General features: G+C 38.7%; 1 protein-coding gene across 4 annotated transcripts; it reads left to right on the top strand.

Moving 5' to 3' along the window:
* Window positions 1-48: 48 nt before the first annotated feature.
* HDC (histidine decarboxylase) lies at window positions 49-12,186 on the top strand. 4 transcript variants are annotated; one of them, XR_008203924.1, is made up of 13 exons: window positions 49-1,857; window positions 2,402-2,803; window positions 3,960-4,132; window positions 4,665-4,778; window positions 5,893-6,015; window positions 6,816-6,950; window positions 7,850-7,993; window positions 8,262-8,328; window positions 8,638-8,800; window positions 8,904-8,994; window positions 10,148-10,246; window positions 10,373-11,029; window positions 11,217-11,236. XR_008203924.1 is itself a non-coding variant. In XM_052672541.1 (13 exons), the coding sequence occupies exons 2-13, from the start codon at window positions 2,776-2,778 to the stop codon at window positions 11,976-11,978; spliced, it is 2,001 nt and encodes a 666-aa protein (XP_052528501.1). In that variant the 5' UTR covers window positions 49-1,857; window positions 2,402-2,775; the 3' UTR covers window positions 11,979-12,186. The 4 variants fall into 4 exon arrangements, 1 of the variants encoding a protein (XP_052528501.1); XR_008203925.1 differs by lacking the exon at window positions 11,217-11,236 and having other exon boundaries at window positions 10,373-10,473; window positions 10,928-11,030; XM_052672541.1 differs by having other exon boundaries at window positions 10,928-11,029; window positions 11,217-12,186.

Below are 12,186 nucleotides of genomic sequence, written 5' to 3'. Positions count from 1 at the left end.
ACTGATATGTTACATCTTTAGAAAAAATTGAAAAAATAGTGTTCATCTTAGAAAATCAGTTCTCGGAGATAGGAGGGAAGAGTGGGAAAAGAATTGCTTTATAGCATAGGAAATAAATCTTCCTCCTTCAAACTCATGACTGAGTTTGTGGAATTGTTCTGGAAAAAACCTTAACATTGGTATGAATCTGGAATATTGGATCCCATTTGGAAAATCTGATCCCAAAATAGTGAAGAGGTCGTAGCAATCGAAAATTTGTGCTGGTCGTTTTTAATAGGATTGCTTTGCAAGTTATATAATTGTACTCAATTTAGTATTGCAACTTGAAGAAAGCCTTCAGCAGTGACTGGTTGGATATTACTGCATTGTAGGCTTTTCTCGAAAACTAACTTCTCCGTCATTAGCAAACGCAGGAACAAGTTAATCAACTCAAAAGTGCTGGTTGGGCATTGTTCCAACTGAATTATTCCATGATGAAAATAATGTTTGTGTCCTCACATCCCACAAACTTAACTACTGTTTAATCTCTCTTAACTCTTAATAATAAGAAGAATTTCAGCATCAGCCTGAGTGGTGATAGTGGTAATGTTCACGTCCACATGGGGAATTTCCCACGGTTCTGACAGCACTGACCTTTGCAGCAAACAATGAAAAGAACGTTTTTCTATTCGTTCTGCTTCCTGTGGGCAAATATTCTATTCCTCGCGGTCTGTAGCAAACCCTCGTAACCCTTCCAGGTGCAGGGTAGCTAAAACAAAACCAGATTTATCTCCAGTAATATTTACCTTACCTGTAATCCGTTATCGCCCATCTTATTCTGGCTCCAAACAGGATCTGTTTATTCTTTTCCCTACTGAATGAAAAGCCAACCTGGTCAAACTGTCAGTTTGAGCAAAAGACATAGGATATATGTCGCATGGAGTATTTATTGTGTAGTTCAGCTCTGAAAACATTGTTAAAAGTATTGGTTCTTATTTGCTGTTCCAAATTGAAATCATAATTGTAATTAGCTGCCAGCTTTCTTTGATCAGACTTGCTTCCTGTTGAAAATAATGTATTTATTACTCATAATGACCTACAGTCACGGTTTTTGATCACTGAGCTCTTTTTGACTTGATCCTGCCAGCTCCTTCCCATCTCCTTTGTTCCCCTTTATGAAAGCAGTAACAGTACAGGCAAGAGAGGTTCCGAAATTCATGTGAAGTATTGGCAGTATCTTAATTTTTCTTTTCCTGATGATGATGATGTTTCCTGAGGAATGAGAGATAAAATAAGTGACTATGCGTATGGTACATTTCTGTGTGCTCTTCTTGCACTTCTTCTAGTGCCTTTATCTTCTTTTTTTTTTTAATTTCAGTATATTAATCTGATGTGTGTATCAGCGTCTTTTTTATCTCTGAAACAGCTCTTTCTTAATTATCTAATCGCAGCATGAACTCGGAAAGGTTTTTACAATGTTCTACAGAAAATATGCTGCAGGAAGAAGTAACGGCTTTTTAGAATGATGGAAGGATTCAGGCTGAATTGAGCTGCTCTGAGAGCTGGTTCCTTTCCATATGACAAGAACATGGGAACTGCTGTGATGTGTCAGACTAAAGGTCTGCCCAGCTGGCACCTTGTGCCCAGCACTGAGCAGCCACAAGCAGAAGCCTGGGAAATAGCAAAAATAGGAGTGTATTATCCTACGTAATCATTTCTCTTTCTAGAGCTCAGTCGTTTCGACTATTAAGATGTTTAAGTCCTACTTCTCTCTTTTCCCAGGACTGCCTGATATCAGTGTAGAGCAAATCAGTTGCTTCTGCTGAAGACGGTTAGCGCTCCACATCGAAGTGTCAAAGATTCTGCTGCCAAAGACAGGTCAGGATGTGTTTTCAGTTCTAAATGAAACTGGAACAGCAGGGACTCTGTGGCTGTTCTTTCAAACTGAAAATATAGGTAGAGGGCTTGAAGGAATTCTGGAAATATATGGCCAAGTCTCAGTGCTTGTGCGTACCATGTGTGAGAAAAGCAAGCATGGTGTGCAAAGCTTGTTTCCTTAGCTCAGCACTGTAGAGTGGTACCACTGGAGGAGGGTAACTGCGGTATAACAGTCTGATCTGCAAGGGCAGAATTTCCACAAGGAGAATCACTGCTTTGTATCGCAGGTCTGGAACTGGTAGTGTTTGTAATGCCTTTCCTTACAACGGTGTGAGTACGACAGTGCGGAGGATGAAGAGTTGTGGAGATGTTCTCTTCTTGGGAAACTCAGTTCTAGATCAATTAATTAATTTACTGTTAAGTCCTTACCTGCTCGAAAGTGCAGTGTCCAAATTATATGCTGGTCCCTTTGTTACAATGACTACTGCTAGTGCTGCTTTCAGCCTGCAGAAGAAATATGACTGCTTTTATTTGTTTTTTAAAGCTCTTCAGCTCCTTCTCTTGCATGATTCTGATGTTAATGTGTCCATTATCTCCATGATGGATTACTGCGTGTCTTCTGAAAGATGCTTGCAAAACAAGAAAGAATTGGAGTCGAGACAGCTCATCTCACAGATGTGTTATCTTATACATCAAAAGAGCACAGATGAGAATGTACAAGAGACTGTAAAAGCCCTCCATTGGGAGGAGTTAGATAAACACTCACCAATAACCTGCCTGCGTTCAACCTTGTGCGCAAGTCTGAGATAAAGAGAGCTATAAAGGGTGAGCAGCTAGCAGGGCACCAGACTGGTCTGCCCACAACTCTCTGAGAGGTTGCAGGCCAAGTGTGCAGAGGTGCTCCTAGGAGGAATCAGCATGGAACCTGAGGAGTACAGACGGAGAGGTGAGTGATCCTCATGGAAATGGGTCGCATTTGCCTCTGAGGAAGAGCTGTTGTAGGGCTGTGGGTGGCACCCAGCAATGAGAGGGGCTGTAGATTGTTTAACTGCCCATGCCCTTGGGGCTTTACATCTGCTGGAGTGGAAATGATGTGTCCCAGTTTGAATTAACAGATTTAGTCGGTGGAAGACTTAGACTTTTTGATCTTACATTTGAATACTGTGGGAAAGCCCCGAAGCCTAAAAATTCTGAATAAACTTGTGTGAAGGGGTTATGCACAATGGCTCTTCCCTGACTGACACTCAGCAGTTCTGGAGATGGGAGCAATCTTTGGTCTCAAGGCTGGAGGAGGTTACCTGGTAATTGGAGGTATTGCATTGAGCTGTGTAGCTGTTTTCAGAGGATGCAAAAGGGATTGTGCTATAATAACAGGGAAGAATGGCACATTAAGAGAACTGCATTTCTGTATGTTTTCGTTTTATCTGTAGGTAAGAAAATCTATCCCGTCTGTAATCAAACAGTCCGTATTTGCGTCATGATCTGATTTTAGAAGTACACTTGAACTACTGAGCGATGACAACCTTGTGAATCTGTTCAGTCTCCATGAAGTCTATTTCAGAAGCTGTGTCCTTACGTTATTAGTTGGGACTAATAATATAGACAAGGCATAAAGTTTGAGTAGTTTTCCCTAGAAATTTAGTTCCCTAGAAATCTAGTTTTCGCTAGATTAGCTGATCACAGAACCAGAGATCATTTCAAGTCGCCTGATTGCTTCCCAGTATTTCTCCTGATGAAGAACATTTGCTCTGAATAATTGGGAACGTTCTGAAGGTCACACAGCTCCTATATGTGGGGTGCCATGTGCATGTTCTCTGCTAAACAGGAGCACTAATTCATGAGGCTGATTCATAATACATTGAATTGAGACTCGTACTGTGAAATATGGCTCTATTTTCTTAGATAAGCGAAGTAATGAGTTTATTGTCAGAGTACAGACTATTATTTTTTTCCACTTGTGGACCATGTAATGTTAAATGATGATTCAGAGGACTAGTCTGAACCAAATGTTGAGTAGAATCCTGACAGATTGCATGACGTGATAGTATTACAATTTGCTTTTCTCTCAATCTAAACTCGAAGCATTGGTTTGCTTCTTCCAGGGAAAGACATGGTGGATTACATTTGCCAGTACCTGAGCAATGTGAGAGAGAGACGAGTGACTCCTGATGTACAGCCAGGTTACATGAAAGCTCAGTTGCCAGATTCTGCCCCAATGGACCCAGATAGCTGGGACAACATCTTTGGAGATATAGAGAAAATCATTATGCCTGGGGTAAGAAATAAAAATCATTACTAACTGGGGTAAATACCCAAAATTTGGGAATGCACAAGTTCTGCAGGATGTGTTTTTAGATGCATGCTCACGTTGCTGACCAGCGTGCAAGCTCTTTCAGGAGCACTGAGGAAGGCTATGTAATTGTGGCATATAGCCAAAAACAAGCTCTTTGATAAAATGAGCAATAGCAACTTGGTTGTAAGGACTCCCCATGTCAGGGTAAATTTTTTGGACTCTGTTGTGCAATGTTGTTCAATTCTTTCCTGTTCACAATCTTTGTCTGCCTGTTAAATTCAGATAAATGCTTTTTGATATAATTTGGAATTTATCTAATAACGGCGCAATTTTATCGTTTGATAATGCTGCACTCCTGTTGATACTGTCTCTGTAGCTTTCTGATAGCAATTCTATAATTGCTCATATTACGCTGTTATGATCCTTTCCCATCATGAAGCAGGCACTGATCACTATATCTTGTGCACAGTTTTCTCACGTTTTCAGAATTGACTTCCAGATAATTTCATTCTAGGTGGTTCATTGGCAAAGTCCACACATGCATGCCTACTTCCCAGCTCTTACTTCTTGGCCTTCGCTCCTTGGAGATATGCTGGCTGATGCAATTAACTGCTTGGGATTCACCTGGGTAAATGACTCTTTTTATTTTGTTATCTTAGAAATTCTTCTCCTGTGTATATTATGGAGATCACAGTCATTCCTTCTGGTTCTATGAGTCAGTATAAATTTTTACTGTAGACCATTGTAAGCTGTTTGTGTATAACTGAAAAATGTCTCTTGTAAAAAATAAGTCATATATAAAAGCAAATGTTGCCTGGTACTAAGAGTTGAATGAAAAAATACACCACTTAGAAAGGTCTGTTTTCTAATTATTTGCATATCTCACAGTAAGCATTGTTCCCTGATCGTTTATCTCAGTACTAAGACTGTCGCACAAGCACTGCAGGCAGTAGAGCAGCCAGCACTCCTGACTGCAAGTTAGGCTGGGCTTCATTCCAGTTCTCCTGCTCATTTGGGAAAGCACTCTTTCTATTTTTCTCCTTCTAAAATAGAATGTTTGGTAGCTTGTCCCATAATGTCTGAGTATTTGGTGTCCCACTTAAATATGTGTCTCCATGTTAAGAAAGCAGTAAAGCCCATAAACCTGTAAGGAACTGGGAGGTTACAGTCTCTGTGTACTTGTATCAGATTAGCTCATTGCATACGCAGAAGTGTCCATTTCCATGCTCTCTATTTACTTTGTAATTCTGTTTGTTTCGGTTAAGTTTGTAATGTAAACTCTCATAAACTGATTCTTTCATAAGCGGAAAGCTTGACACTGCAAAACAACTTCAATCTTTTGCTGCTCTTAAAACCCCACCAAAAAGATGGATCAGTGACTTTTCTGCTTAGGGACTGTGAGCAGTGGTGGTGAACTGCAACTATGCGTTTTTGCCTTACGTAGTTTGCTGTAATCTCAACATCGAGGTCTGTGTCAGAGAACTCACCGAACAACAACATCGTTTTTATTAAAATAGCATTGTGTTCTGCTGGGTAGGAGTCATAGTGTTACAGGGCTAGCTGTTTATATATCCAGTGTTACAAAGCTTGTATCTGTGTGTTGCATCAAGGTGAGATTTCTGCCAAGGCAATTAAATGTTAATAGCTATGAATTAAAACGTAGCGTGTGGTGTACTCTCAAAGGCTTAAACTCCTGCTGTGTTTGCTGAGTGAATTTACAGCATCATTGTTTAATTTTCTAGGCCTCCAGTCCCGCCTGTACAGAACTGGAAATGAATGTGATGGACTGGCTGGCTAAAATGCTGGGACTTCCAGATAAATTCCTGCATCACCATCCTGATAGTGTGGGCGGAGGAGTATTACAGGTAAAGGAGATCAGAGTTAGTCCCATCAGCATTTCTGGTTGCACTCAAGTAATTTCCTTCTTGGTGATCATTTTTCTTTGAGGCAAAATCAATGAAGTCCAAATGGAAACAACTCCAATATTGACATTTCTTTCCCAGATTTTAGATTCATATTTAGATGATAATGGAATAGGAATTGCTATTGCTTTTATTCCTTAATACGTTATAGACTAGGAGCAGGTATTCTTGTGAACAGACTTAAGGATAAACGAGATAATCAGATTTGGTTGTCTGTTGCTTCACTAAAGTTATTCCTGCATAACTAAAGACAACGACTTATCACTGTCTTCCTAGCAGTCCTCATCCACATATATTCTTTTTCATTTATCTCATGCTGACTTTGTGTCTCTGAAAGCCCCAAGATCCAAGGCCTGAACCTCACCTTATTTCAAAAGGTCTTAGCCAAGTACTCTCTGGAATCAGTGCTAAGGCTCTGTTTTTACAGAAACAGTTTTCTTTAGACTTGTATTACTTATAGTAGATACTAAATTTAATCTGTAGAAGAACAAAAGAAAAATGTGACTTATTTGCTCACCTCAGTACCGTACACAAATAATACATGGCAGTGAAAAGATTTTGCTTTGTATTCCTGGCCCAGAGAGCTGCTTGTCAGCTAGTGACTTTCCATTGTGTCTGAGAAAAGCAGTAGGAGAACCAAAAGACCGGGTCGGTAACTGGGCACTTGAATGATTTTGCTCGATCACTGGCAAAATAGCAGTGAAGCAGAAAAATGTTGCAGTAAATGAGCAATGTCTTTGCAGAGCACCGTGAGTGAATCAACCTTGGTTGCGCTCCTGGCAGCACGGAAAAGCAAAATTCTGGAGATGAAGCTTTCTGAGCCAGACGCTGACGAGTCCTCACTCAATTCTCGTCTCATTGCTTACGCATCTGATCAAGTAGGTTACAAATTACAAAGAGAATAAATTGGCCTCTGTCTCAGGCAGGCCATCGGATGACACTGTGAACTTGCATTACTATACAAAAAGAAAAATACAAGCATGATCAAGTCACTCTAAAGCCCTTTTCTTCAGATGGGGAAATGAAATAGGTATAAGATTTTGCAGTGTTCCAGAAGTCTGAAAAGGACTTTCTCAGATGACTGATTTCTGCACTTCTTTCCCGTTTCCTGCAAAACCTTTCTCCAGAAACTTCAGCAGCTATAGCTACTGCTGATCTCATACTACTTCAAGCTCTTGTTTCTTCTCAGCCTCTTTCCATTTGGAGACAGGCTCGCTTGGCCTGCAAGCTTGTTCTTGGAGAAATGCCTACAGAATGATGTGACTCTGCAAACCTGTTCTGTTTTCTGGCTCCTAAGCTGAACAATCACATTCTCCTGTGGAAGACAGCAGCAGGAGTCACACTCATACTGGCTTGCCCTTCATATAACAAAAAGAGCTTTTTCCTGTGAGATATTTAAATCTGTGTGAGCCCACAACAAGGCATGTTTTTCAAGGTTGTCTTACAACAGTGAAAAGAGCAAATGCTGAGACTGATCCATTTCTAGTGAGTCCTTTAAGATTTGGGTTTTGATAAATGACCCTTACAAGATAAACACAGCTATTACTAGATTTTAGAGACCATTGCCCAAATAAATTTCTTGAAATTACAATGTTGTATTTCTTTTAGTTGTTCACAATGAACAAACTTTCAGATTTATATTAATCTTGATTACAAGAATTACCTTATCTATGGCTTTATTGCAACAAATGTATTTTATAATGCCGTAATTTATCACATTCGTTCAGGCTCAGAACTTGCTATCTTACTGCTCTGTATTTTGTTGTTGTTTTTTAAGGCACATTCTTCTGTGGAAAAGGCTGGCTTGATTTCTCTTGTGAAGATGAAATTTCTGCCTGTGGATGAGAACTTTTCCCTTAGAGGTGAAACTTTGAAGAAAGCCATAGCAGAAGACAGAAAGAAAGGCCTAGTGCCCGTCTTTGTATGTTCAGTTTTCTGATTAAGAGTATTAATTCAGTGTTGTATTCTTAATGTCAACATAAGAAATATCTTAGATATAGCTTTGCTGTTAAAATGTTAAAATGTTTTCATTGAAGGTGAAAATGTGTAGGAGAACTTACATTTTATTGAAATAAAACATTTTGATTTCATTTTAACTATATTGATAGCTTTTCAAGTTTTTAAGCGCTGCATCCATTTATTTAAAAAAAAAAAAAAAAAGCCATCTGAATAGTCTTATTTCATTCCAGGTTTGTGCAACTTTGGGTACAACTGGTGTCTGTGCTTTTGACAGTCTCTCAGAGCTGGGTCCAATTTGTAAGTGTCATTTATTTATCCCTTTTTAAAAAATAGTTATTTATCCCTTTATTTCTGAGAATTCTGTTGTAGACCCAACTCTACATCAGTCATCATATGTGATGAAAGTCAGAATTCAGTGTTTTTGTGGTTCTGGTTCCACAGCCTTAAAATAAAACTAGATTTTCTATTTCTTGTCTTGCATTTTATTTTGTTGTCAACCTGTCCACCCCCTGCACAAGCATATGCATGCCTATAAGAGAGGAAAGTACTAGTTTAATTTAGGAGGTACTTTAATTCATTGTATAACAACAATTTCAATTCCAACAGGTGGTGCGGAGGGACTCTGGCTTCATATTGATGCTGCATATGCAGGAACAGCATTTCTGTGTCCTGAATTTCGATTGTTCTTGGATGGAATTGAGTATGCGGATTCCTTCACTTTTAACCCTTCTAAATGGATGATGGTTCATTTTGACTGCACAGGATTTTGGTGAGTAAAGGCAAAGCAGAAACAACACCAAAAGGATAATAAGAAAATTAAGTCTTTCCCTGCACATTTTTTTTCTAAATATAGTTCATTCTACAATTGATAGGGTTAAGGATAAATACAAGCTACATCAAACCTTCAGTGTTAACCCCGTCTATCTCAGACATCCCAATTCAGGAGCTGCTGTTGATTTCATGGTAAGTTTTTAATTATGTTTATGTTTTAAATTCCCATAGAATGGTCAAATGTTGACTGAGAAATTCCTCTGAGTTATTTTTCAAGTGGTCTTACTACTTAAAAACATTAAAGTCATGCAGAGATCATGAGTAGATTAATTAATAAAGCTTTTGGAGATTTATAGAGATTGAAGTACATTTTTTACACAGGCGGGGATCTAGCCTGGCCTTTTTAGTTAGAAGAATCATTTTGGTACCCTCTATTGTTTGCATAATTCCTATTGGTGGCATTTTGAATGATTTTTCTTATATTTCTGCTATGTGATAAAATGGAAAAAGGAATAAGCAATGTAAGCAGTACGCTCTGAAACAGCTGTAAAAGGAATTACATTTTCCTGTGATTAAAACATACTGAGATAGGAGAACTGAAGCATTTCACTTTAGATCCATCTTAAAGCAGATTTCAATACAGTAAACCAAGAGAACATTCAACCGCCAATTGTTTCTGCTATGATCTCACCCACGTCCTGAAAAGATGACTGTTTTCTTGAAATCAATGGTGCTTTTCACTAGCAGTGTGTGTAGAGAGTGGAAAGAAATAAATCAATGAGTCTCTCTTGTGGTTAAATAGGACCTTGTATGTTATTGGGTAGCTCCTTAGAAGTAGCTTTTGTCACTCTTTTCCATACAGTAGGTGATATTTTCTCTGCAGGAGTTCTTTCCTGCATGAATTCTTACTATTTACATGGGAAGATGTTCAGGATGGCTTTTAAATATACAAATTATACAAAGTGAAGTGAACACACAATCCTAAATTGTAAATAGACAGATCACATCTCAAGGTAATAACAGTCTTTGACTGTAAACAAGTCGTTAATTGCAATATGCTGGAAATCAACTGAAAATTCTAAGCATATCCATAGATTAACACCTCACTTCTAGATGAAGGGGAATAGACAAAAAGTTTTGTTTTGCAAATAATTGAAAAAGATTTAGACATAGGATTTTCTTGATGGCTCTCTTCTAGGCTTACCTATGTTTCAGTAATGTGAAATTTATTCTGTCAGTAAAGATTTCTGAGTTGAGCACAGATCTGAAGCAACAGGCCGTGTTCGGTGTGGGGACAGTCCTTCTGTTGCTTCTGCTTTATTGATATGCTCTTGTGTTTTCACAGCACTGGCAAATTCCACTGAGTCGTCGATTTCGTTCTTTGAAGCTGTGGTTTGTGATTCGGTCATTTGGGGTGAAAAGGCTTCAAGCTCATGTTCGGCATGTATGTGCATTAGCAGTGCAAGCATAAGTGTGTTATGTTTCATTTACCAGTAGCTGAGTTTCTGAAATTCAGTCATGCGAAGATGAGTAACAGAAATTCACTATGCGTGCTGATTTTACCCTTCAGTAACATGTAAAGATGTACTGTGTTGACAAAGCATTTCCTGTACCTTTCTTGGAAGCAATGGGCAGTGGAAAGCAACTTGATAAACCAATGCACATCACTGAGTAAGTTTTATAGAGTCTTTCTTTGAACTGAAGTGGTAGCTGTTTAGGAAGCAGGATGTAGTGGATGGCTGAACACTATGGCTGCTATGAAACTTTACAGGCTTAAGTTTTCAATGGAATGTAAATAAAAGAGATTATATTGTGAATAAATAGTTGCTGCAACAGGACTTTAATCAGGGAAAAGAAACATTCAAATTTCTAACTTTATTTGAATTCTATATCTAGCCCAGGTACTCCTGATCACTGTCAAGGATTTGGGCAAATAGAGACAGCATTAACCATTCCTAGTTTTGTTGTCAGTCTTAGCTTTTGCTACCATGCATGAAATGAAATCCTCTTAGGGAGGATTGTAGTTCTTTTTTTAACAACTCAATTTAATGTCTTACAGTGAGTTTGTGATAAACTAGTTATAACTGCTCTTTTTTATTGTCTTTTTTTTTCCTCCTAACCATAGGGCACTGAAACAGCCAAATTCTTTGAATCTTTGGTAAGAAGTGATCCACTGTTTGAAATTCCTGCCAAGAGACATCTTGGACTGGTTGTGTTTCGTTTAAAGGTAAAAATTGGGACGTTTGCATGTCCTTTTGGAATAATTTGACTACAACTGTTTTCTCCATAGGCATTAAGAGCTATGAATAAGCTTTCACGTAAGATTTGTAATCCTGAAAATCTTGCAGATATTTGGATGACACTGAAAATTTTAACAGTTGTGTGTTTTTTTTTCCTATCCATATTTAAAACAGGGTCCCAACTGGCTGACAGAAAAACTCCTGAAGGAACTGAGCAGTTCTGGCAGGCTCTTCCTTATTCCAGCAACCGTTCATGATAAGTTCATCATCCGCTTTACTGTAACATCTCAGTTCACAACCAGGGAAGATATTCTGCAAGACTGGAACATCATTCAACACACTGCAGCCCAAATCATTAGCCAGCATAATGAATTGCATCACGTCAGTTCTGGTGATGAGGCAAAAATCCCTAATCCAATATCTGAGCCTAGTTCTAGTGTTATTAGTCGTGCTTCTCAGCTCTATATAGAAGAAGGAAAATACAAAATACCTTCCAGAAAAATAGTAGGTCAGCCTAAAAAGTTAGAAATGAGTCCCAGTACATGTGTGATCAGTCAGCAAGTGGAAGGTCAAGGGGATCTAGATGATTGTTTCCCAGAAGATGTACAAGATGTTACCAAACATAAGTTAACCTCTTTCTTATTCAGTTATTTGTCTGTTGAAGGCAAGAAAAAGACAGCGCGATCGCTTAGCTGCAACAGTGTGCCAGTGACTGATGTTCTTGAGCAATGTAATCCTAAGGCAACAGATACTGACAAGAAGGAGCCGCCTCATGCAAATGCCAGAATTCTTTCCAGGCTGCCTGAAGAGGTGATGATGCTCAAAAAAAGTGCCTTCAAAAAATTGATTAAGTTCTACAGTGTCCCAAGCTTTCCGGAGTGCAGCATTCAGTGTGGTCTTCAGCTGCCTTGTTGCCCCCTGCAAGCCATCGTTTAACAAATAAAAGAGATTGATGCTTAAGAGCTGTCTAGGTAGAAAGAGAACCAAAGTTTGCTTATTCATATGCAATACTACATGTGATTTTCTTCAATATGCATATTGTGGTAACAACCTCTGAGGAAATTCCTGTGCTTTTATTGGTGGATAACCGTGTGTATTTATAGATTGAAGTGTCAAATAAACCTTGTAGACATACAACATGAAA

Source organism: Tympanuchus pallidicinctus, unplaced genomic scaffold, assembly GCF_026119805.1.
Source record: "Tympanuchus pallidicinctus isolate F22 unplaced genomic scaffold, pur_lepc_1.0 scaffold12, whole genome shotgun sequence".
NCBI classification, from domain to species: domain Eukaryota; kingdom Metazoa; phylum Chordata; class Aves; order Galliformes; family Phasianidae; genus Tympanuchus; species Tympanuchus pallidicinctus.
This window is presented reverse-complemented; position numbering and strand designations above follow the sequence as displayed.

Bases quoted from the DNA above. Each gene is read 5' to 3' on its own strand.
- HDC (XM_052672541.1), top strand. From the start codon at position 2,776: ATGGAACCTGAGGAGTACAGACGGAGAG. The intron at 6,951-7,849 runs GTAGGTTACAAA...TTGTTTTTTAAG, and splicing joins TTGCTTACGCATCTGATCAA to GCACATTCTTCTGTGGAAAA. The intron at 11,030-11,216 runs GTAAAAATTGGG...TATTTAAAACAG, and splicing joins TGGTTGTGTTTCGTTTAAAG to GGTCCCAACTGGCTGACAGA.